Source organism: Microcebus murinus, chromosome 7 (genome assembly GCF_040939455.1).
Source record: "Microcebus murinus isolate Inina chromosome 7, M.murinus_Inina_mat1.0, whole genome shotgun sequence".
Lineage (NCBI taxonomy): Eukaryota > Metazoa > Chordata > Mammalia > Primates > Cheirogaleidae > Microcebus > Microcebus murinus.
The window spans coordinates 59206224-59232574 of record NC_134110.1 but is presented as its reverse complement, the minus strand read 5'-3'; the positions used below and the strand labels follow the sequence as shown (position 1 = coordinate 59232574).

At 33.3% G+C, this 26351-nt stretch overlaps 1 protein-coding gene across 38 annotated transcripts in view; it reads left to right on the top strand.

Moving 5' to 3' along the window:
• The window catches only part of RIMS2 (regulating synaptic membrane exocytosis 2), a 614692-nt gene that overhangs the window by 112363 nt on the left and 475978 nt on the right, over window positions 1-26351 (top strand). For 23 of the 38 annotated variants that reach the window (XM_020288967.2, XM_076005081.1, XM_076005083.1 and 20 more), the window contains exons 2-4: window positions 3487-3519; window positions 3909-3995; window positions 22080-22290. In XM_020288967.2, the coding sequence (XP_020144556.1) occupies window positions 3487-3519; window positions 3909-3995; window positions 22080-22290 (331 nt within the window). The remainder of the gene's footprint in view (window positions 1-3486; window positions 3520-3908; window positions 3996-22079; window positions 22291-26351) is intronic. The other 15 variants (XM_076005085.1, XM_076005091.1, XM_076005104.1 and 12 more) reach the window with 1 other exon arrangement.

Here is a 26351-nt window from a genome sequence, read left to right as displayed (position 1 = left end):
GAGGGACTAGAAGCTTTTGATAGTCCTATAATTTGGCCTCAGTCTTTCAATGAGCTGGAGTTGAGTATTTCCCTTTCCTGACTCTGAAGGCTAGAGAAGGATGGAGTTGGGTATTTTCCATTCCTACATTCAAGGCTAGAGGAGGATGGAGTTGGCCATTTATCTTCTCCAGGACTGTTAGATTTTGGTGAAACCCTAGTCAGTTAGTCTTTGGTAAAATAGTCTCCCTTGTGGGAAGGCCTTATTCAAGAGAACAGAGAGCTCTGGGTTTATCTAAAACTGGTTACTTTTCCTCTCTCCCTGCTGGATGTAGGAGAGGATTTTTCTCTGATTTTCAGAGGAAAACCTGGTAGACTTCAGGAGATAAAACTTATGAAAGTGTGGTGGCACCCCTAAGACTGAGACCTAAGATTTGGAATTTTAAACTTAAAAGGTAATCCATACTGAGCCTCCAGCAATTAATTATAGTTTAAAGTATTTGTGCAATTACTAGTTTCACCTGCAGGCTTTTGCTCCTAGGCCTCTGCTCCCAGTAAGTTGTGAAACTGTATTTGCCTGTTTGTCTAGTTTTTGTGACAACAATTTGTCTTGTCACCTTAATTCTCTGATGATTTTCAGTTTGTTCAGCTTTTTTACCTGTTTTGAGGATGGGAGTGACAATTTCCAAGCTCTTTACATCTCAGACTGAAAACCAGAAGCCCCTCATACTCTTTTTGAAATGTACAAACATAGGAATTTACTATCAATAATGTTAGAGTATTGTTAGAGAAATATGTGATATAATTACTTCTTCATATTACCAATTTCTTAATTTATTATCTGAACATGGATTTTAATTTTGGTCAGATACTTTGAAGTTTAATTTTATCTAAAATATTGGCAAACAAAAAAGAATGAAGTCCTGCCATTTGCAATACTATGGATAGAGCAGGAGGACATTATGTTAAGTGAAATAAGCCAAGCACAGGAAGACAAATCTCAGAGGTTCTCAGTCATATATGGGAACTAAATATTAAAAGCATTGATCTCATGGAGACAGAGAGTAGAATGACAGTTACTAGAGGCTGGGAAGAATAATGAGGAAGGCCAATAAAGTGGGGATGGTTAATGGGTACAAAAATATAGTTAGATAATTAGATGGAATGAATAATATTTGATAGCACAACAAAGTGACTATACTCAACAATAAGTTAGGGTATATTTAAAAATAACTAAAAGAATGGAATTGGAATGTTCCTAACACAAAGAAGTGTTAAATGCCTTAAGTGATGGTACCCCAATTACCCTGATTTGGTTAATTCATGTTGCATGCCTGTATCAAAACATCAGATGTACCCTATAAAGATATATAACTAATATGTACCCATAACAATAAAAAATAAAAAATTAAAAAAATAGTAAAAAGGAGAAGAATTATATACTTTTGATTGTATTTAAAGATATTTTAAATATTTATACTGCAGTATATAGAATGCATATTTTATTTGGGAAGATGATACAGATGTTGTATATTTCATATGCAGATATTTTTACAAAGCCCAGAAATAATTCCTGTTTTGGTAATACAGGTTTTTATGTCTATTTTTTTCAAGTAAAGATTTTAAAATTGGAAACTGATTTATAAATGAATATCAGTATGTTTATGATAAAAGCTTTTGTCATTGATTAAGAGTAACATGATATGTTACAGATTCTCATTCAGGACATCTTTAACAAATATCTTCTCATTTACATATTTATTTCAATATTTGTTTTTAACATAATATTATTTGGTGAACATTTTAATTGTTCTCCTTATTGATGAACTGATATGATAATCTTGTCACCTTTATTTGTGAATGTTTTGTTCCAAAAAGATTTTTATCTTATTCTCAAATTAATACAAGTTTTTAATATAGAATCCAGTGTCACTATACTTTGCTTGTGTTTGATTGTTTATGTGATATTTGATGTTAAAATATAATCCTTTAAATATTAATCCATTATATTTAAATACTAAATATTGTGGCTTTAGTTCTATCAAATAAAGATATTACAGTCTTTTGTGTTTATGTAGAGAACAAAAGATATTCTTTTATGGTTAACTATAGATATATGTAATTGCCAATTATATTCATTCATTTGGACACAAAAATGTTTAAGACTATGCTTTTCATTTATTACTTATGTCATTAAAAAACAAACACAGAGTAAAAGTAAATCCATTTGATCTGAACAGAATTTAATTTACAGTGTTGGGTATAACTTTCTAATGAAAATCCTATATTTTGGTGACCAGTTTTAGTTACCAATCTTTTAGCCTTCCTCTGAGAAAGTAAAACCTGATCAACTGATCATTGAGTCATAGATTTATCTCTCAGGATCAATCCTAGGCAAACTGTGAGAAGCCAGATTTCAAAGGCCTTCACTACCCTGTGTCTAATCTTTCTCTGCCTTTTAAATATCTACTCTTATTTCATTTTGATATTCAGTGATCTGTGTTGGGCCAGTCTCTCTTTAATTTCCTGAATATATGAAAGCAATATGCACTAATAAGTCTGCAGAAAAATAATTTAATTTTAATAAAGGAATATAATGAGAAGTGAATAATACTGATCCCAAGAATGACTCACTAAGGGTGCCACAGGAGGTGGGGGGTTTTGTTTTTTTGCTTTAGTTGGGTGTACCTAATCTTTACCATTATATCCATCGTGAATTGATTGTTTACTTTTAAATCAGTTTCTGACTGTAAGTTTATAGATTTTTGTAATATAAAAATTAACTTCTCATTTCAGAGAATTGGAAAGTAGGATTTCTTTCTGTACACACAAGACTTTAGACAAGACTTTATTGAACCTTAAAGAACTAGAAGTGAAGCACTGACTTGATTATAGTTACTTATATAGTATTTATTTCATTTTCAGTCTGGAATAGTTATATGAATAGTTTACTTTAACTTATGAAATTTTAAAATTTAATATATACCATTATTATAATAGCTATTTTTAGAAAGATTGAATACATAATCCCTCAATTCCTTTATCTGCTTTAAGCATAAAGAAATTCAAATGTAGGGTGTTTAAAAATACATAAATAAAACCCTATGTTTTATTTAAAATACATATGCATTTACTTCAATTTATATTAAGAAATAAACTTAAAACAATAAAAAGGAAATTTATTTATTTTCAATTAAATAAAAGTAACTGTTTAATATGGTATCTTAAAGTGATTATTTTAAAAGCATCAATATCATAAAAATATGTAGAAAACTTCAGAACCAAATCATGGCTTTAAAACAGAAGTAAAGTCCTCTGTTGAGAACAAATTATCCAACTTCTTTTATTGTGTGTGTAAAATTGGTTGAAATGTATAATTCCAATATATGGCAAAGCAATAAGCTTAACAATTCTTTATTTTTTGTGTCCATTTTCTGCGACCACAAATCTGTAGATAGAAACCTCTTCCAAGTACAGTGCACTCAGTTGTGCAAACTTATCTTTTTAGGCTCAAAGAAGAACACAAACCACAACCGACACAGTAAGTAAATGTATTAAGAGTGCAGTAGGCTTGACTTCTGTACCTTTGCCACATTCTGCTTTCTGCACCTTTGATGGTATTAGCTTACACTAATACTGGATAGGCTGCAACTAGTGTGTCTTCTGCTTTCTGACTCTCTAGCTTGTAAGAGAGCTGCCTGCAGCTTCTTACTTCATCCACATAGTGACTGGATGTAGTTTTTTACTGCCTGCTTGTGGACTGGTTAAGTGTTCAAACTTAATTTCCCTACATTCTGACTGCCTGGATGGTAATTGGAGCTCACATTTCCATTGGCTGTAGCTTTTGTGCCTGTGTATTTCTATTATTATAGATAAGAAAACATGTAACCTACATTGTTATTCAGTCACATTATTTGCTTATTTAAACAGGTGGTTTCCCTTTAGTGGGATCACTGAACTGGTAAATAACGTTCTTCAGCCCCAGCAAAAACAACAAAATGAAAAGGAGCCCCAGACGTAAGTAAGCTGATCTATATAGACTAAATATTATCTCTAATAGTATAACATACTGAAGAGTATGTATTAAAATACTGCCCTTGGATTAGTATGCCCTCAGAAAGGAAAATTGTTAGGTTAGGGTTTGATACTATTACCTTTAATCAATCATCCCATGGAAATCTAAAAAGAAAAGAAGGATAATTAATAGGGTAGTAAAAAAGAAGTGATTTTCTCCCCCTCCCAATTTTAGAATAAATAATTTAAGCCGCATTTTTCCACTAAAATATCTCTCTCCAATAATGCAATATATCTATTGAGTGTATTTCTTTCAACAGTAGTTTCAGAGGATACCAAAAGGTATTAATCCCCAAATTCAATCTTTGCTCTAATAATTTTGGAAAGGCTGTTTTAAAAAAGGTTAAACAAGTTTCTTTATTGTAATAAATTACTGTATTTTTATCTTTATTGTAATAAATTACTAAATATTATAATTATTAATTGTAATAATTCTGAGAGCCTAAATATGGTATTAAAGCATATATTAAAACATATATTGTTTACTAACCTTCTTTGACCACTGAATCCTATGTTCCCTGAATATTTCATTAGATTCTGAAACATAATTTGGGAAATGAAACAATTTATTCTCACATTGACCTGAAACCTTGAAAAAGTGGTGATTCCATTTCTTTTAGTTGTTATCAGATTAAAAAGCATTGTTTAAAAAGTTCACATTTGTATCATTTTAACTTTGTGCAAACAATATTAATTATGTTGTGAAGTAGAAGTAACTGGGAATGTAAGAAAGACATATATATTTAAACTCCAGTCTTCCCTTGACAATTGTCATCGTTCTCAGAAATGTTCTAACCACTCAGCCTCTGGGCTTCTTTTAAGATGTAATTATGTCTATGGAGAAAATGGTTTGGTTGTAAGAATGGGCAAATTGAGAAGTCACATAAATTTTAGGAGAAAAAGAGAATGATTAGTAGGATGAAACACTCAGAAAAAATTCCCATTTTGTTTTTAATGCAAACTAAAAGGTAAATGTCTTTTGGTCTTGTTGCTGTTGATGAAGATAATCCCTTCATCCATTTTATGCTTACTTGCATGGATTTTATTTTACATTTTGTCAGTGTTTCAGTTTCAACTGAAGTAAAACTGTAATGTGATAGGTAATATGTAGTTCTAAAATTGGAACTTTTGGCCGGGCGCGGCGGCTCACGCCTGTAATCCTAGCACTCTGGGAGGCCAAGGCGGGCAGATTGCTCAAGATCAGGAGTTCGAAACCAGCCTGAGCAAGAGCAAGACCCTGTCTCTACTATAAATAGAAAGAAATTAATTGGCCAACTAATATATATATATAAAATTAGCCAGGCATGGTGGCTCATGCCTGTAGTCCCAGCTACTGGGGAGGCTGAGGCAGTAGGATTGCTTGAGCCCAGGAGTTTGAGGTTGCTGTGAGCTAGACTGTCACCTTGGCACTCACTCTAGTAGCATGGACAACAAAGCAAGACTCTGTCTCAAAAAAAAAAAAAAAAGGAACTTTTGCTGTATTTAAGATAGTTAAAGTCAGAGCTCGTGTTTGTCTTATTTACTGTTTCATTCCTGGCATCTAGCAGAATGCCTGACACAGGAAATGTGATATTCTATGATATAAGATAAAAGATGTTCTGTAATATAAGAATACTATGACATAAGGAATAATATTAAATTTAATAATTCCTTTTCTAATCAGCAAGCATTATATTAAAACACTACACAATGTTATTGCTTTACTGATTTTTCTCTAAAGCACTGAAGTTTAAAATAAAATAGAGAAATTGGTAACAAATATAACTAGATTTAATTTTGCCTTGGTTTTAAATGACTTCATTTATGTATCTTATGTGAATTTTAGAAAAAAATCTTGCAATCTTATCTCACAATAAGATTGTATCATATTATGTATTAGATTACAATGGCCATTAAATAAAATTACAGATATTTCATGAGTAATGTTAAATAGTGCTTTAGATTATTGCAATAGTGACATTTGATTAACATAAACACACATCAAGGCAAGTTTAAAGAGATATAATAGCTTTACTTCAATAATAAATATAATTCAATGTGCTTTGAGTTTTGGATAGGAAGATGGTGGGAGAAAAGATGGGCACTTTTGGATGTTTTAAAACATTATTTCCATTAAGGCTTCTTTGACAACTAATTCATTCTTCTTGCTCTGTGATTTATGCAGTTTTAAAAATTCCAAATCAATATATTCTCTTAATAGTTATCTTCTTCATCTTACGTTCTTACTACACTGAAGATTTCTGGTATATCATTTTTTAGGAGCTTTCCTTTTATCTTTCTGAAGCACAGACCAGGGTTCTTCTGAATTCCTTCTAATTCATTTTATTTTTGTTCAGAATTCTAAGACTTCTTTCTGGGTCATCTCATTTGTTTCTTATTCTGACTACCATTTGAGTGGGATAACTTCCTATATGCTTACCTTCTACTATTCATCCATAAAATTAGTTCTGAGAACTAAATTCCAGGTATTCATTTTAAAATTTAAATGTCAAAAACTAAGACTTGTGTTTTTCATTTCTGTGGAAATATTTTCATAGAATAACAATAAATATTCGATCACAGCCAGTATTAAAAATCTATTGTATTTCTTGAACAGTAATTCCATTTTAATCAATTTACATAAATCCCATTTTGTAGTTGTCCAAATCTCTAATAATGTAGGCTTCTTGAGGTCTGTATTATTGGAGTTTGTTTATTTCATATTCTTTAGCATATCAGAAAGATTTGCTAATTTTGATTTGGGCAATTGACATGAAATTATAGGTATAAGTAGAAAACTGTATCTAACTCTGACTTTGAGGCATAGAAAATCGATTGAGTCATTTGTTTTAGTTGTAGTTCATTCAACCTTTGTAGAAACTGTTTAATATACAAATTAAATAATTTTAATTTTACTTTTTCTTTTTTTTTGTGTTAGCATCAGAATGAAGGAAAGTTGTCTACAAAAACAATATAGGTTATATGTAAGGTACAGAATAAGCCTCTGCATAATTTACGATGAGATACTAGGAAAAAGTGATAAATGCTTTGTAATACAAGTATTATTTTAAATTTTCATTCTCATACCTAGCATAATATCAAAGGTAAGTAAGAAATTTTTAAATGCAAATACACTAATCAATTGGATTGGTTTGTTTTGAATTTTCATGTAATGGTTTTATTTATGTTATGCTATAATTAGTAAATATATTTTTGAAATCCTAGGAAAATCTAAAATTTGAATCATTGGAATCAGATGATCACCTAATATAGTTATCTTCTTTGATTGTGAGGTCTTTTAATAGGATTAAAATGTTAAGGGGAAGAGTGTTTTTTTTTTATTTTTTTATTTTTTTTTTGAGACAGAGTCTCACTTTTGTTGCCCAGGCTAGAGTGAGTGCCATGGCGTCAGCCTAGCTCACAGCAACCTCAAACTCCTGGGCTCAAACGATCCTCCTGCCTCAGCCTCCCAAGTAGCTGGGACTACAGGCATGTGCCACCATGCCCGGCTATTTTTTTGTATATATATTTTTAGTTGGTCAATTAATTTCTTTCTATTTTTAGTAGAGACGGGGTCTCGCTCAGGATGGTTTCGAACTCCCAACCTCGAGCAATCCGCCCGCCTCGGCCTCCCAGAGTGCTAGGATTACAGGCGTGAGCCACCGCGCCCGGCCAAGGGGAAGAGTGTTTTAAGCATAGGAAACATAATATATGAAAGTCTTCAAGGAGCAAGGGGTTTTATGGACACAGAGAAGACCAGTGTGGAGCTGAGTATGGTGGCTTGCACCTGTAATCCCAGCTACTCGTCAGGCTGAGTTTGAGGCTGCAGTGGGCTATGATTGTGCCACTGCATTCTGGCTTAGGTGATAGATAGAATGAGACCCTGTCTCTAAAACATAAAAAATATAAAACTATAAAAAGGAATATCAGTGTTACTGTAGTATAGTAGAGAAGAAGAGAATGTGGCAGGAGATGAGTTCTCAGAGGTAGGATTCAGATAGGGCAGTGCTTTTATAGAGGATGATAAGGAGTTTGAATTTCAGTCTCAGTATACAGTGATGATGTTATATTAAAGAGTTTTAAACATGAGAGTGACATAATTCAACTTATGTATAAAGATCCGTCTTACTGCTCTATGAGTAGAGTGAGTAAGAATAGAAATGAGGAGGCTTTTTTTTTTTTTTTTTTTTTTTAGGACCGTTAGTGCTCATGATAACTTGGACCAGGTTGATTACAACAAAGATGGAATGAATTGGATTGGGTATATATTTGGAGGTTGAAATGACATAATTTGTCAGTGGAGATTTAGAAGAAGTTATTAAGGAAGAGAAAAAGAACCAAAAATAATTTCTAGATTTCTGGTTGGAAGAACTAATTGGGTGGTGATATCATTAAATATGATCAAGAAGGGGAGAGGGTGAACAAGTTTGGAGTAGAAACTAAACTTAAGTTTTGAACTTTTTAGATTTAAGATGTCTATAAATCAGCTAACATTGAAGGACAAGCTGGAGATACCTTTTTGGGAGCTGTCAGGGAGGTACATAAAGGTAGAAAAATACATAAAATAAGGTAGAGAGAGAGGGTGTGATGAGGAGGAGATAAAATTTATGATTGAGCCCTGAAGAATTCTCATACTGAGCTGGGTCCTGGGAATTCTGAGATAAAAGAGCTATGGTTCCTGCTTTCAAATAGTTTACAGTCAAGTGGGAAAAAAGATATGCTGATAGGCAATTAGAAACAATATTGTGAAGACTTCTGGCTTGCTCTTTGACATATAAAAGCCTGGAAGTTGTCACCGTCATCCTTACAGCAAGGAAAAGGCTGAATGAACTGAAAATCAACAATTCTTATTAGAGCTTTCAGAAAATCCATCAGAGAGAAGTCACAGGCAAATTAAGTCCTAAATAATGGAGAGAGAGGCAAATTCAAAGAATCACACTTTGTATTTGGGAACAGAAACCACTAGAACCAGGATCTGTTAGGAAAATGTAAACTGTAATTGATGAACTGCTGGAAGGTGAGTGTGTACAAACTTAAAAGTTAAATATTCCTTAGGTCCAAGCCCCATAGTTTTGAGAGTTTTATCTTCAGGAGCCCCATCAGGTTTTCAAAGTGAAGATCAGAGAAAAATACCCTCATGCTTCCAGCAGGAAGAGGGGAAAGTAACCATTTTGAAATACTCCCAGAACTTTCTGTTCTCTATCTTCCTTCAAAAGAAATGACTTTACCAGAGCCTAACCAACATGAGAGAAGGAAAATACTTAACTCCAGCCTTCTCTAGACTTTCTTTCTCACCTAAGGGGGAAAAGAAGCTGAGAAGCACATGTAAGGTCACAGCTTGGGTGCACAGGTCCACTAAAAGACTGAGACTCATGAGATTATAGGATGATTCTCTTCCAAGTGGCAACTCAGAGATTCAGTCTGTCACTGTCATAGTGGTAAGCCATCTGGAACACAATAGCTTCCAGGGTTGCTGCATTAGTAGAAGAGACAGAATGGAGAACTCACACTTACTCTAATTGTATAAGGTAGAAGTGATAAAGGTCACTTTAGCTCACAGCTTATTGCCTTAAACATGTCAAAAGGCTCTTAACTGCAAGGAAGTCTAGAATGTCTTCCCATGTGCTCCGAACGAGGGTCAACCTCTATATAATGAGTACTAGTCACATCTACTACAGTTAGTTTACATTTGATTCTCATGTATTGCAATGAGGTGGAAATTTCAGGATGCCAAATTATAAATATTTGGCAAAATAATTGCTACTACAGCAAGAATAGCTGCAATATTAGTCCTCACCCCTGGTACTATTGGTTCTACAGAAACTGTTGTAATGATTGAGATAAAGTTCTAATTATTATAAGACAGAAGGTTAGGGTTAATAATGTGAAGGTAATTCAAATACAGAAATGTCTTCAGGAAGGAAATTTGCCTTTGCAGCTATTAAGTTTTGTCAGTGAGATTACAGATTTTTGCCTTCTCTTAGGTAACAAGAAAATACTAAAGGAAATTAAGAGTCTGGTTAACAGTGAAAATATGTGAAAGCACACTGAGAAAACCTTAGTTGATCACTAGGGATATGAAAGCACAGAAAACAAAAGAATTTTAGAAAGGAGATATCAGAAAATCAATCCTCTTCTCTTCTCTGATAGAAGCCTTATACTTTGGTTTGTTATTTGCTTGATCTAGGAGTGATTGGTTAGTTATTTTTTCCAAAGATCATCTACTTCTGGAGGAGTCATAAGACTCTCCAGTTTAAGGTCTCCTGATGAAGCAGATGTCCATGCCCAGGGAAAATGATGTCTGTCTTTTTTGTTGTGAAACATGAATCCAAAGATCAACATTTTGGACCTTTTCCTGAAGTGCTAATTGTTAGCATGATTTATTGCAGTCTTTTTTTTCATCCAGAGTCCAGGGCAGTTTTTCTCTCATATATATTCCAGAAGACTAAATCTGTAGGTTTCAGGTTATAGAGAGTTGCTTGAAAGGGTGTTTCGGAAAGATTGCCTGTTGATGATTAGACTGAGTGTATCACATGATTCTTTTGTTCTGTTTACTCATGTTGGCTTGTAATAGAGCAGATTCTAGGATCAGAGGTGAAATTTTAAAATTCTCATGGCAACCTATTGTTAATTCATAAGGAGAGATCCGTTGGATCCCAAAAAGTTTTGATCTTTTTGTTTTGAAAGCTAATGGCAATGGAAATTGAAGAGTCCTTGAGAATATTTTTAATTTAACTTTAATTTTAAAAGTCCACTGGTTATTTCTACTTTTTCTAAAGAATGAGGATGATATGGACAAAAGATGTTTTTATGTAAGCTTTTGGTGCTTGACTGGTCAAAGCAGTTGATACAAAGTTGTGAAATGGTGATGGTAGTTCCTGCACTTAGATGTGCTTATAGATCCAACATAGATAGTATTTAATCTGAATAATCTAAAATTGACTGCATCTTTCACATACCTTAGAACCATGTTAAATTCTCTGTGACTCAAGCCAGGAATGTATGAATGAATGAATAAATAAATAAATATTACAAATAATAGATTGCCTATCAGGAAAATGATATTTAGAAAATTGATAAAAGTAGCAAAGTGCTTCTTGCTAAGGGAAGTTTTTATTAAAACATAATGTATATAATGAAAAGTGCACACATTGAAAATATGCAGCTTATTGAATTGTCATACAGTGAACATACCTGGAACTAGCACTGGGGTCAAGAAGCAGAACATTACCAGCCCTCTAGAATCTCCTCATGCTTGCCTCCAGGGAGTACTACCTCCCATCCCCAAGGGTAACTTTTATCCTGGTTTTTATCTAGCACCATTACTTACTACCTAGTGCCACCATTGTTTTTGCCTTTTTTTATTTATACGTTACACAAATGGAATAATACAATATCTATTCTGTTGGGTTTGTTTGCTCAACATAATGTTTGTGAGATTCATCTATATAATTACATTTATTCTCATTGTTGTATGGTATTCCAGTGTCTGAATATGCCACATTTAATTTATCTATTTTACTATTGATATGCGTTTGGGTTTGTTTCCAATTTTTGGCCATTATGAATAACACTGCTGTATACAATCTATGGTATTATTTTTTCCTTGTTACTTTGGAGGAGAATTTTGTAGTTATTTGTGAAAGTAAACTACTTCAGCTAATTAAAATATTTGAAAATATTAAAGCTAGTTACCATGTCAGGGTATCTATGTCTCTGGTTTCCCATTTATTTATTTGGTAATGCTACAGGTACTGTTTCTTGAGCATGCCTTATCATTTGATATTTTGTTGCCTCTGCATCTGGCCTAAAAAGGAAAAAGGCATTCTAAGCAGAGGAGCACCACAGAGGAGTGATATGATTTGATTTGTATCTTATAACTCTGTGCATTATGCAATAGTTAAAAGTTTACAGTTAACTACATCAGCTGAGATTAACTACAATTAAATTCACACAGTTTATAAAAAATGCAAATAATGCGGTCTTTTTATATTTTTTATATCAAGATCACATGGTCTTTTACCCAAGCAACAGTGAATAAAAGTGTTTTAGTCTCTAATGTTTTTTCAAAGAAGTACTTATTTTGGTTTTAAGCAGAAGACAGTTGAAGGTAGAATGTTGATAATGGAATTAACGATTTTTCTATTTATCATTATCTTTTTTCTCAGAGTTGAGTTTGTTAAATACTTTTCTTCAAGAAGCAAATTTCAGAGAAGCAATGAACACATTTTCCCTCAGAGTCAGGAAAAGAGTATCTATATATTGAGGATGAATCATTCTGTAGTGTCAATAACATGCTGTGCTTATATATTTACTTATTTTTAATCTCAGTCTCTAGCATCAAGATTGTTTTATTTTGTGAATGGAATAATTTCAATTCTAAGATTTTATATCTGATTATATTATATATATGTTTTTTGATAAAATTGACTTTCTCAGTTTGTCTTTTGGATACAGTGTTTGTTATGGTGGCATTATAAAACAGAGAAACAAAACCATATGTATAAAGATATGTATTAAAGGTAAAGGGTTAATATTGCTAGAGAATTTCATGTGACTTTAATATACAGTCTTTCAGTGTGTTTCTTTTTTTTTGGTAATATTTCAAAAATGGTTTTGATAATAGTTCAGAAATGGTTTTGAGATATATTGTTAGCTTAAAAAGTATGAACCAAATATCTGATTTATTTGTGATAGTTTTATAATATTTCTCAGCATTGTCTTACTGATTTCCATAACTTGTGATGTCAAAAACTAAGTTGGATATCAGATAATGTAAGAAATAATCCTTAGCATAGAATTCAAGGTATTCTCCCTCAAGTTGCCTTTCCAGCTTCTTCTACTGTATTTCCCTTTCTCCTGTTCCCCCAGAATACTTTATTACAAATGAGAATACTTTCAACCTCCTGAATTCTCCATCTGCTTTCAGGCTTTGCATATGAAGTATTTCAGGCTGAAATGTATTCTTCACATTATGCCTATCAGAGTTTTTTATGTCCTATAAGGTCAGGCGGTTTAAAAACTAAAAAAGGCCCCTCTTCTATGAAGTTATGACAACACCATTCAATTAATTAATGCCTCTTTTCTTTGTGCTCCAGTACCATTTTTGCTTATTTATTTAGTATATGTTTCAATTGACTTAATTATAGTTTATTTCTGTAACTGTCTCATATCTATACATGTCCATATATGTCTACTGATTACAAGAACTGGGTCATATTCAACTTTATATTTTCTCCATCACCTGTCAAATAGTATAATTTGAACATTCAGTAAATATTGAGAACTTGGCTATGGGCCATGTATTATGCTAGTCACTGGGATAAATGGAGAAACAGATAAGGCAGTCCTCGTGGATTTTCTAATTAGAGATGCAGGGATTAATCAGATAATCACACACATGAACAAAAGGAGCAACTGTGGTTAATGCAGTATACTGTTGTGCTTTGAGAATATTTGATGGAGAGATTTGACCTAGTCAAGGACGTTAAGTAATACCTTCCCAAGGAAGTGATTTTGAAGTGAGAATGGTGAAGAGTTATGGAAGTCAAGAGTAGAAAGTATCATGGTTATGTTAGTTTCATGAAATTGTTGGGCATCTTGCTTTTTCTTTTTTTTTTGGAACAACATATAAAACATGGAAATATCTTGCAGAGGTCCTTAATCCGATTTTATATAGATCGCTTTGACAGTGTGGTGTGATGCCTAAGGACTGTTTCTCAAAATATTTTTAAGTGCATAAAAGATAATACAAACAATTACAAAGGAAGCCAGTAAAATTGAAATACAGATCTATCCATGTACTACTTGCGGGTGAATCACAATTTAAGGCAGAAAAGTTTGAGTTTAAAAAATCATCTATAAAGTCGTACATGTAGTTACTATTTTTTGAGGATTGGCAATACATGGAGATTCTCACCATGTTTGTAGGTGGTAAGACTCAGCATTGTAAAGATGTCAATTCTCCTAAAACTAGTCTACATATATAATGCAGTTTCAAAAAAGTCCCCAAAGGATTTTCAAGGAAGTTGGATAAAAGGATTATGATATTTATATTGAAGAAAAAAGCTGTACAGATAGTAAAACAGCGTCCACAGGAAGAACAAAGAGGCAAATCCATTTTACCAGATATCAAAACAAGTTGCAAAGCCAAAATATCCTGAAATATATGGATTTTTCCTCAAGAAAATATCCCTCTAATAAAAGGAAGTTCCTTTATTTGAGTCCTTATTAATCTTACTGTATGAGGAGCTATCAATTTTTTTATTTTGAACTATAAAGCACTGCTTGGAGAAAACATATTAATCCTGAAAGGACCTTAAACAAATAATTCTAGTTTTGGATAGCTATACCTATAAAGATAAAAGAAATTTAACATTAATCTAGAAATTCACGCAGTGGTAGTCCTCACAATGACAAGCACTGGAAATTCCAGTAAACAAACCTTTTAAAGAAAAGGAGTAATGTAAGTAATTAGCCTGTGGAGAACATGAAAACACACCTGTAGGCCAGGTGCCATGGCTCATGCCTGTAATCCTAGCACTCTGGGAGGCCAAGGCGGGAGGATCGCTCAAGGTCAAGAGTTCAAAACCAGCCTGAGCAAGAGTGAGACCCCATCTCTACTATAAATAGAAAGAAATTAATTGGCCAACTAACAATATATAGAAAAAATTAGCCAAGCATCGTGGCACATGCCTGTAGTCCTAGCTACTCTGGAGGTGAGGCAGCAGGATTGCTTGAGCCCAGGAGTTTGAGGTTGCTGTGAGCTAGGCTGACACCACTGCACCCTCGCCTGGGCAACAGGTGACACTCTGTTCTCCCCCGCCAAAAAGAAACACACCTATAAGATGAATGGGAAAACAACAACAAAAATAAAACTATGTGGCTGGGGATAAAATTTCTACAACAGCTGTAAACATGGATTTAAAAAGTTCCATTATCTTCACCTAGAAGTGAAAAAAATTTATTTTGGAAAACATTGACTTCATTGAGTTTCTCTAGTGATGATAGTGACATTGATGGAGAAGATATACATGAAAAATTTGGATAAAATAGCTTATGGGATAAGAAAATGGAAAAAACAATACTTCAAAATTGATATTGTATATGTCTTTTAAATATTTATTTATAATAAAAATTTTAAATTAATTTTATGAGTATATCTTTTATCTCTTTTATTTACATTAGAGATCTTTAAAATATGGCCTGTGGGCCAAATTCTGCCTGGTGTCTGTTTTTGTACTAAAATTTTATTGTAATACTGTCAAGCTCATTTGCTTGTTTATTGTTTATGGCTGCCCTCTCATCCCAGCAGCAGAACTGAGTAGTTTTGACAGAGACTATATGGCTACTGTCTGATCCTTTACAGAATAACTTTGCTGACCTCTAATTAACATCACTAGAAAGTTATATATTCAAGTTCATATATTTTAAAGACTTTTGGATCTTTCATTTTATTTGTAGTTTGGTTATGACAGTCTTAGTCTGGAGTAAAACCAGACAAACACCAATGACACAGAATTCAGAGTCCATAAACAGACCTATGTACATGTAGGAACTTAGTATATGATAGGTTGACATCATAAGTCAGTGGAAGAATGATGCTGGGAAAATGGAATTTCTATATGGAGAAGATTTAAATTAAATTCCTGCATCATATTACATCTAAAATTAAACTTAAGATGTATTAAAAGCCTAAATGTGAGAGAAAAAATTATAAAGCTAATAGAAGACACTGTAGAATTTTTTGTTACTGATTTAGCATAGGTAAGGTTTTTTTTCTTTTTTTTAAAATTTTTATTTTTTAGTAGCCAGCCACCAAAGCCACAAATAATGACGGGAAAATTGATGTGTTTTGACTATCTTAAAATTAAAAACTTCTGTTTAACAAAATATACCATGTACAAAATAAGGAGTTAACAAACTGGGAGAAGATATTTCCTATGTCTAACTTATAAAGGATTAACATTAGGATATATAGGGCACTTTTGCAAATCAGGAAGAAAACTGTAGGAAAATTTACTCCAGAGTATTGGGTAAAGGATATGAATAGGCAGTACATAGGAGGGGCAATCCAGCAGGCTGGACTTCATTAGAAGCAACCCCAAACTCCTGGGCTCAAGCGATCCTCCTGTCTCAGCCCCCTGAGTAGCTGGGACTACAGGCATGCGCCACCATCCCCAGCTAATTTATATATATATATATATATAAATGTGTTTTCCAGGAAAATTCTGTTTTCCTTTGTGATTAGTTGATTTTCTGTAGTGGTAAGCTTCGGCTCCTTGTATTTTTCCTTTTGTATATTTACTACAGGTTTGCTTTGTGCTTACTATGAGGCTTACATAGTTGTAATGGGCCATTTTGAGCTGATAACTAATTTTGATCATTACAAAAACTGTACTTTTACTCCAGCACCCAAATTTTGTGGTTTTGATGTCACAGTTCACATTTATATATATATTTTTAGGTGTCCAGCTAATTTCTTTCTATTTTTTTTAGTAGAGACGGGGGCTGGTCTCAAACTCTTGAGCTCAAAGGATCCACCTGCTGGGCCTCCCAGAGTGCTAGGATTACAGGCGTGAGTCACCACGCCTGGCCTAATATCCTCTTTTAATTTCTTCTTTGACCTATTGGTTGTTCATGAGTATGTTGTTTAATTTTTTACATTTTTGTGAATTTTCCAAAGTTCCCTCTATTATTGATTTCTAGTTTCATACTATTGCAGTTGAAAAAGATACTTTGATATGACAATATTTAAAAATTTATTAATACTTACTTTGTGGGCTAACACATTATCTATCCTAGAGAATGTTCTGCATATACTTGAGAAGAATGTATTCTGTTGCTATTGGATGAAATGTTCTTTATATGTCTGTTAGGTCTATTTGGTCTAAAGTATAGTTTAAGTTCATTGTTTTCTTACTGATTTCCTGTCTGGATGATTTGTCTAGTTATTGAAAGTGGGATACTGAAGTCTTCTTCAGTATCCCAGTATTGTATTGCTGTCTATCTCTCTCTTCAGATCTATTAATACTTGTTTTTATATAGTTAGGTGTTTTGATGTTGGGTGCATCTATATTTATAATTATTATATCTTCTTTATGAATTGATCTATTTATCATTATATAATGACATTCTTTGTGTCATTTTACAGTTTTTGATTTAAAGTCAATTTTATCTGGTTTAGCTACCCTTTCCCTCTATGGTGTTTACATTTTCATGGAATATCTTTTTCTATCTCCTCATTTTCAGTCATGTGTATCCTTGAATGTGAACTGTGTCTGTTGTGGGCAGCATATAGTTTGGTATTTCTTTAATCCATTTATCCATTCCATGTCTTTTGATTAGAGAATTTAATCCATTTATACTCAAGGTAATTATTGATAAGTAAGGACTTACTACTACCATTTTGGTAATATTTTTTTCTGGTTGTTTTGTAGATCCTGTGTTCCTTTCTTCCTCTTTTTCTGTTTTCCTTTGTGATTAGTTGATTTTCTGTAGTGGTAAGCTTCGGCTCCTTGTATTTTTCCTTTTGTATATTTACTACAGGTTTGCTTTGTGCTTACTATGAGGCTTACATAGTTGTAATGGGCCATTTTGAGCTGATAACTAATTTTGATCATTACAAAAACTGTACTTTTACTCCAGCACCCAAATTTTGTGGTTTTGATGTCACAGTTCACATTTTTATATTGTGTATCTATTAACAAATAATTGTAGCTATTTTTATTTTCAATAGCTTTGTCATTTACTCTTCACATTACAGATAATAGGTGATTTACACACCACCCTTACAGTATTAGAATATTCTGAATTTGACTGTGTACTTTTACCAATGATTTTTATACTTTCAGATGTCTGGTTTACTAATTAACATCCATCTTTTGACTTGAAGAACTCCCTTTAGTACTTTTTGTTTTCTTTCAGCTTGACAAACTTCCTTTAGCATTTCTTATAAAAAGAATCTAGTGATGATGAACTCTCTCAGCTTTTATTTGTCTCAGAAATTCTTTATCTTTTTTTTTTTTATTTCTTAGGACAGCTTTGTTAGGTAAAGTATTCTTGTTCGGGACAGTTTTTATTCTTTCAGCACTTTGAATATATTATCTTACTCTCTCTTGGCCTGTAATGTTTCTGCTGAGCAGTCCACTGCTAGCCTTATTGCAACTCCCTTACATATGATTTGCTTATTTTTTCTTGCGGTTTTCAGGATCCTTTCTTTGTCTTTGATTTTAGATAGATTGGTCATAATATGCCTTGATGTTGTCCTGTTTGGATTGAATGTGATTGGAAAACTTTGACCTTCCTGTTCCTGGCTATTTACATCTTTTCCCAAATTTGGAAAGTTTTTTGCTATTATTTCTTTAAATAAACTTTCTGCCCCCCTTTTTCTTTCTTTTCCTTCTTGAACTCCTTTAAATTGAAAGTTTGCTCTTTTGATGTTATCCCATAAATCCTGTAAGCTTTCTTCATTTCTTTTCATTCTTTTTTTATCCTCTGACTGTATATTTTCAAATAACCTGTGATTGTGATTGATTTCATAGAATGTTTCTTCTGTTTTGTTGATTTTGCTGTTGCTGCCCTCTACTGAAGCTTTTACTTCATTTATTGTATTTTTCAGTTGCAGACTTTCTGTTTGATTTCTCTCTCTCTCTCTCTCTCTCTCTCTCTCTCTCTCTCTCTCTCTCTCGACAGAGTCTCACTTCCTCACCCTGAGTAGAGTGCCATGGAGTCAGCCTAGCTTATAGCAAACTCAAACTCCTGGGCTCAAGTGATTCTTCTGCCTCAGTCTCCTAAGTAGTTGGGACTACAGGTGCACATCACAATGTCCAGTTAATATATATATATATATATATATATATATATATATATATATATATTTTAGTAGAGACAGGGTCTTGCCTCTTGTTCAGGCTGGTCTTGAATGATTGATCTCAAGCTGGTCTTGAATGATTGATCTCAAGCAATCCTCCTGCCTTGGCCTCCCAGAGTGCTAGGATTATAGGAATGAGCCACTGTACCTGGCCTTCTGTTTGATTTCTTAAATAATTTTTAATCTTTCTTATATTTTTTTCATTTTTTAATGTTTTGTTGATTTCATTTTGTTTCTTTTTATTTTAGTAAGTTTTGCTGAGCTTACTTAAAAACCCTTGTTCTGAATTCCTCATTAGGCAGTTCAGGTTGCTCCATTTCTCTGGGGTTTGCTACTGGGAAATTATTGTGTTTTTTGGTGGTGTTATAGCTACTTTGTTTTTCATGAATCTTTTTTCCTTATGTTAAAGTTTGTGGATTTGAGTAGTAGGGCCTTATTCCAGTCTTTGCAGACTGTCTTTATTTGGGAAAGCCCTTCTTTACCAGTCACCCATGCAGAAATTCTGCACAGGTTGTTTGGAGTGATTAGTGGGTGGGCTTGCTTCTAAAATCCTCAGGCAGGCTGTCTTAGTGCCTGGGCCATCAGGTGCAATATCCTGGTCTCTGGGTTCAATGGGTTGGGCCTTGAGCCTGGATCCACTGTGGTGGACCCATTGATTGGGTCTGTATCTGTGTGTTTGGTCCTAGAGCCTGTATCTGTGGAACTGGCTGTAAGCCTGGGTCATCAGGGGCTGACCTAGCTTTGAGGTTGGCCTTAAGCCTGTGTCTTCAGGGGCTGACCAAGTGCTGAGATGGGCCTGGTGCCCAGGTCCACTGGGATGCACCTGAAACTTGAGTTCATGGGGTATGGTTTGATGCTTGGCTGGTTCTGAGGCCCGAGTCTACCAGGGTGGACCTATGTCTTGAGTCTACAGGGGTGGATGTGGAGTATCTGTCCAATAGGTTATACTGGCAATGGGTGCTGTTTTGATGGTCCTGGACCCTGGGTCTGGTGGAGTGAGGGGTTGTAATGGCTGGCCTGGATTGCAGAGTCCTGGGGAATAGCATGACAATGGACACACATGGAATCTATTTCTGTGGTGCTGACCTGGTGCCTGTGGTCAGGGGTGCTAACCTGTTACTGTATTGGGCTGAAACCTGGAGTTGGACGGGCCTACTTGGTACTGGGTTGGTCTGAAAGCTGAGGTGGGCCTACAGCCTAGGGCCACAGGGGCTGGCCTGGTGCTGGGTGTGCCTGGACCTTGTATCTGCAGGTGTTATCCTGGAGGCTGGGTCTGTGGTGAATCTTTAGTGCATCACAACCTTCAAATTCTTCTAACAGAGGGCTGCTGTTGCGTTTTGCTTAGGATGGATGTTAGTGTAGCGGAAGTTATTTTGGTATTTTTGCTATTCTCTTGGCCATTTCCACTCATCTGTGCCATGTTCTCGTCCCTTCCCAGGAGTAGATTACTAGTGCTTATTGTTTAATACTAGGCATGTGATAGGAGCAAGGGTGTTATGTTTTTTTCACCCTCCGTCTTTGACAGGCCCTGTCCCCCTGAGCCTTGAGAATGGGGCTTGCTCAGATATCTCAGTCTCTCCTTCCCATGGAAGCAAATCTTCCTTATTGGTTTGGAGCAGGAGTTTCCTCCCCTGTCCTAGTGATAAAAACCCTCTGATTTGTATTTGGGTAGGATTTTGGGCTCAAGGTTCTTTCTTGTCCCTTTTCCATGGGTAGAGGTTTTTTCCTTCAACCTTTTTGCTAACTGCAATAGATTTTTGTCTCTTCCCCTGGGGATGACAGAATTTACTTTCTTTTTCAGTTTTTTAAAGCTTTTTTTTTTTAGGAGAAAAGGTCTGGGGAATTGTGTGCCTGTGTCCCAGAAGCCACTAGTTACCTTTTTTATACCTGCACATGTGTTCTTCCAGAACAAAAGGGGAGACTTTCTTTGCTTTCATGCCTTGCTCATAGTCTTCCTTATGATCACCCAGTGGAGGCCTATGGAAAAGTCCTTATGAGTGAATATAAACTTCCTTTGAGTCTGGGTCCCTTAAGCTATTCAGACTGTCACGCTTGCCCACTCTTGGACTTTAACAATTTATTTAAATTTTGACTGTAGCCACCTCATTCTCCTGTGTCCTGCCAAAGGTGAAACTGTTAGTGTATTCTGTTTTTCCTTGGAGAGGCTTATTACTCTTTGCAATTTAGATTGTTTGCCTTATAACCTTAAGTCTCTGATGAGTTCCAGAAAAGCTAAGATTTTTTAGATTATTCAGTCTTTTGTCATTGTTAGGATGGGAGGTATATTTGTGGTTTTCTAAACATAAGCTAAACTAATTATAGTTTTAAAAAATTTCCTTAAAAATAATAGAAAAGTTTTATCAATATCTGTCTATCTATCTATCTATGTATCTATCTAAGATTAGTCAAGAGCAGTATTAAGAAGGTGGGAATGAATAGAAAAAGAGTTTGATCTATAAGACTGTGAACCATCAACTGAGATAACTTCAGATCACCTGTCAATATTTATTTTTTATTAGAGCAAATAATATACTTTTTCTAGGCATCTTTTTTTCTTAATCTGCTGTTTTATTTTTAAAATAAAACTTGGCCTTTTATTTGCACAACCTCATTTGCTAGGCAGCTAATATTTCAGTGTTTTTACAGCCAACTAATGTCCAGACTGTTGAACAGATTTAAATAATTAGTGAGAGCACTCATCCAGTGTTTTACCCTCTGTTTGGATTCTTTGTATCAATCCAATTGAGACTGTGTCTCAGTGATTTGAAGTTATAGGCTTTGGTTTCACTGTGTAAGTCAAATTAGCTATCTGTATTTCTAAAGCTGAATTATAGAAAAATAATATTTGATAGCATATGATTGAAAATATATGACAAATGGTACATAGAAATTTAGAATTATAATTCAAAGAAATATCTCCATAAACATATGTCACATTAATTGGTTCTTAAGTTGATATGTATATCAGAAGGTAGAACTATAATAGTTGTAACACTTTTATGATGTAATGTTTCATGCAAGATGTTAATCTGTCATCAGAAAATTAAATTTTACTTGTTTTATTCTCACCCTAAGTATTTTTTGGTTATAAAATTGTGCCTATAGATTATGGTAATTTTTTTTTTTTTTTAGATAACATCAGGAAACCAATTTTTTCTTATCTGTTTTCTCTGCAGAAAACTGCATCAGCAGTTTGAAATGTATAAGGAGCAGGTAAAGAAGATGGGGGAAGAATCACAACAACAGCAAGAACAGAAGGGTGATGCCCCAACCTGTGGTATATGCCACAAAACAAAGTTTGCTGATGGATGTGGCCATAACTGTTCATATTGCCAAACAAAGTTCTGTGCTCGTTGTGGAGGTCGAGTGTCATTACGCTCAAACAAGGTACAGAAGTGAAAATTACACGTGACGATTCTCTTATAATTAAGCTTATTGTGAATAAAATAAAGATAACTGAAATTGATACTCAGAATAACCAAAAAGCTAAACCTTCTATATTGTCTTTATTTTAGATAAAAGTTGTTTTAAATTTTTTCACTGAATTAAAAAGATATTTGTCTCATTTCGTGTCAGTTAGCTTATGATTTTGTTTAGAATCATAGGATCTTGTACCTTCAATTGGTCTCACTCTTATTTTATAGGTGCAAAAATCTCAGATCCAGAAAGACTAAAGTTTACTCTTAAAGCCACACAACTGATTAATGTCAGAGTTTTGATGCAGCTTTCCATATACCACACATACTTTTACAAACTTTGTAGATCTGCTCTTCCTTTTGCCCGTTTTCTGAAAGAGGCTCTTTCAGGTTTAAGTTTCTGTTTCATAATTTTATAACTTTTGAAGCTACATTCCCCTTTGTTTTTAACATTAATGGAATAAGCATTTGACTATGGAATTTAAAGAGGAAATGTTAAGGATTTGTTTCATATTTATATGAGATTACTGTAGTTTCTCCATCCACTTTAGAGAATGTATTAATGCTACTCAAAGAATGCTTTGTTGAAATTAGCAAAAGCAATATTTAAAAATGTCTCAGTAAGTTCTTTCATATTTGCATTTATCTACTTATCGATATTTTATCACCTAGTTATTATCTTAGGTAGTTTTTCAATTAGCTAGGGAAGCTGATATATTTACATACATTACTTAAACATAATTGTGGAAATCAATGCCCTGGTGTGATTTCATTTTTTCATTTTCTCATTTTTTCTCTTTTTTCATTGTTTTGTTTTGCCCAGAACTAATCACTTATTTCTTATCTTTCCCTCTGGCTTACCTGATTATATATATGTATTTTTTCTTCTTGAGTAAGTGCATTGGCTAGAAACTGCAGTATAATTTTGAATAAAAATGGTGAAAGCAGGCATCCTTGTATTGTTCGTAATCTTAGAGGGAAAGCATTCAGTCTTTCACTGTTAAGTATAATGTTAGCTATAAGATTTTCATAGATGCCATCTATTCCTAATTTGCTGGGGGTTTTTTTGTTTTTTTTTTTTAGATCAGGAATAGATGTTGGATTTTGTAAAATGCTTTTTCTCTATTTGTTGAGATTAATTATGTTTTTCTTTCTTTGTTAATATGGTAAAGTACATTGATTGACTTTTGAATATTAAACCCACTTTGTATTCCTCAGATAAATCCCATCTGTTCATGGTGGATTATCCATTTTATATTTTAATGAATTTGATTTGATATGATTATTATTATTATTATTTTTAAGTGAAGAACTCTTACTATGTTTCCCAGACAGGACTTGAACTCTTGGGCTTGGGTGATCCTTCCACCTCAGCTTCCTGAGTAGCTGGGTGAAATTACAGGCACTTACCAGCACACCCAGATGATTTGATAAAATTTTGTTTAAAATTTTTTTCTTCTATGTTCGTGAGACATAGTTCTGTAGTTTTCATTTTTTGTAATGTTTTTCCTTGGTTTTGGTTAGGAAAATCTGGTCTGATAAAATGAGTTGGGAAGTACTTCCTCCTCTTCAGTATTTTGGGAGTTTATAAAGAACTGGTATTATTTTATCCTTTAATAATTTGGTGAAGTTTGGAATACTTTACCAGTGAAGCATGCAGTTTTATTTGTTGGGAAGGTTTTTAAGGAGTGTTTCAATTTCCTTAACAGATCTAGGGTTATTTGGGTTACCTATTTTTTTCTTGAATAAGGTTTCATAGTTATATCTTTCAAGGGATTTATACAATTCCTCATAAGTTGTTAAATTTATTGGCATAAAGTTGTTCATAGTATTCTGTTATTATTCTTTTAATGTCTGTGGAATCTAGTGATGCCACCTCTTTAATTTCTGATACTGATAATTTGAGTCTTTTCTCTCTTTTCCCTTTTCAATCTGGCTAGATTTTTGTTAATTTTATTGGTCTTCTCAAACAACCAGCTTTTGGTTTTATTAATTTTCTCATTGTTGATTTTTGCTTTGGTCTTTATTACTTCTTTTCTTCTGCTTACATGGGTTTAATTTTCTATTTTTCTCATTTCTTAAGTTAGAAAGTAATGTCATTTCTTTGTGAGTTTTCTTCTTTTCTAATATGGGTTTCATCTGCTGTAAATTTTCCCTAAGTACTACTTCAGTGTCATCTCCCAAATTTTTATATGTTGCCTTTTCATTTCATAAGATAAAAATACCTTCTAATTTTTCTTTTCTTCTTTGATAAATGAACAGTTTAGAAGTATGTTATTTACTTATCAAATATTAGGTGATTATCAGGACTCTTTCTGTTAATGATTTCTAATTTAATTCTGTGGTAGTCCCAGAATATACTTTGCATGCCTTGTCTCCTTCGAAATTTATTGACACTTATTTTATAGCCCAGAATATAGTTTATTTTGGTAAATATTCCACGTCCACTTGAGAAAGATGTATATTCTTCTACTTATAGAAGAATATTTATATTTTGGCCAGAGTATTTTTAAATGCCCATTAGGCCAAGTTGATTGATAGAATTATTTAAATCTACTATGATTTTACTAGTTGATTTTCTGCCTATTCAATCAATTATTAAGAGAAAGGTATTGAAGTATATAACAGAACTTGGGTTTATCTATTTCTCCTTAAAGTTCCATTAGTTTTTATTTTATGTATTTTTAGGCACTGTTTTTAGGTGCATGAACATTAGGATTGCTATGTTCTCTTATTTAATCGACTCCATCATAATTAAGTGACTTCTTGATTCTTGGTAATATTCTTTGCTCTGAAATCCACTTTGTCTAATATTAATATAGCTATTACCATTGGGTGGCATTAACATAGTATATGCTTTATTATTCTTTTACTTAAAATGTATTTGTGTCTTATAAATAAAGTACTTTCCTTATAGGCAGCATATAGTTGGGTCTTGCTTCATTATGCAACCTGACAATCTTTTTAGTGGGTGTTTATACAATTTACATTTCTTGTGATTTTTTGACATATTTGGTTTGATGATATCATCTTGCTTTCCATATTTTTTACTTGTCTCGTCTTTTGTTTGTTTTTATATTTCTTTTTCAGCCTTCTTGGGGATTTATCAAGTATTTTTTATGATTCATATTTTCTCCTTTGTTGGCTCAGTAGCAATAATTCTGTTTTGTTATTTTATTAATTGTTTCAGGATTTGTAGAATACATATTTAAATTATTATAGTCAAGCTTCAACTGATATTACACCATCTCATTTGTAATGAAGCTTACATTGTAAGAAGCTTACAATAGTGTACTTTTATATTTCCTTTTTGAATTCTATTTATTGGCGTCATATTTTACTTTATCTTATTAACCCCATAATACATGGTTATTTTTTTATAAAAAGTTTATCTTTAATGAGTTTAAATGATATGGGAAAATGTATATTTACTCTTGTAGTTACCATTTCCGGTACCAGTCATTTCCTTGTGTGGATCTGTATTCATATCTGGTATTGTATTTTGTCTGTCTGAAATTTTCTTCAATATTTCTTTTTTTGCAAGGATGTATGTGATGAATGCTTTCAAGTTTTTATACTAAAAATTTTGCCTTCATTTTTAAAAAATACATTTTTCCTGCATATAGGGCTCTAATTTGACAGGGGTTTTTTTAGTATTAAAATTTTTTTCATTTTTCATTTTTATGGATACATAATAGTTGTACCTAATAATGTGGTACATATGATAATGATAAACATGCAATGTGTAATGATCAAATGTGGATAATTGTGGTATCCATCACTTCAACCATTTATCATGTTTTGTGTTGGGAGTATTCCAAATCTTCTAGTTATTTTGAAATATATAATAAATTATTGCTAACTACAGTCACCCTATTATACTATTGAACACTAAAAAATTTTCCTTCTATCTGGCTGTATTTTTGTGCCCATTATTCAACCCCTCTTAACCCCACCCTTGCCTGCCTCTGTTACCTACCATTCTCATGAGATCTTTTTTTTTTTTAGATCTCATATATGAGTGAGAATTTG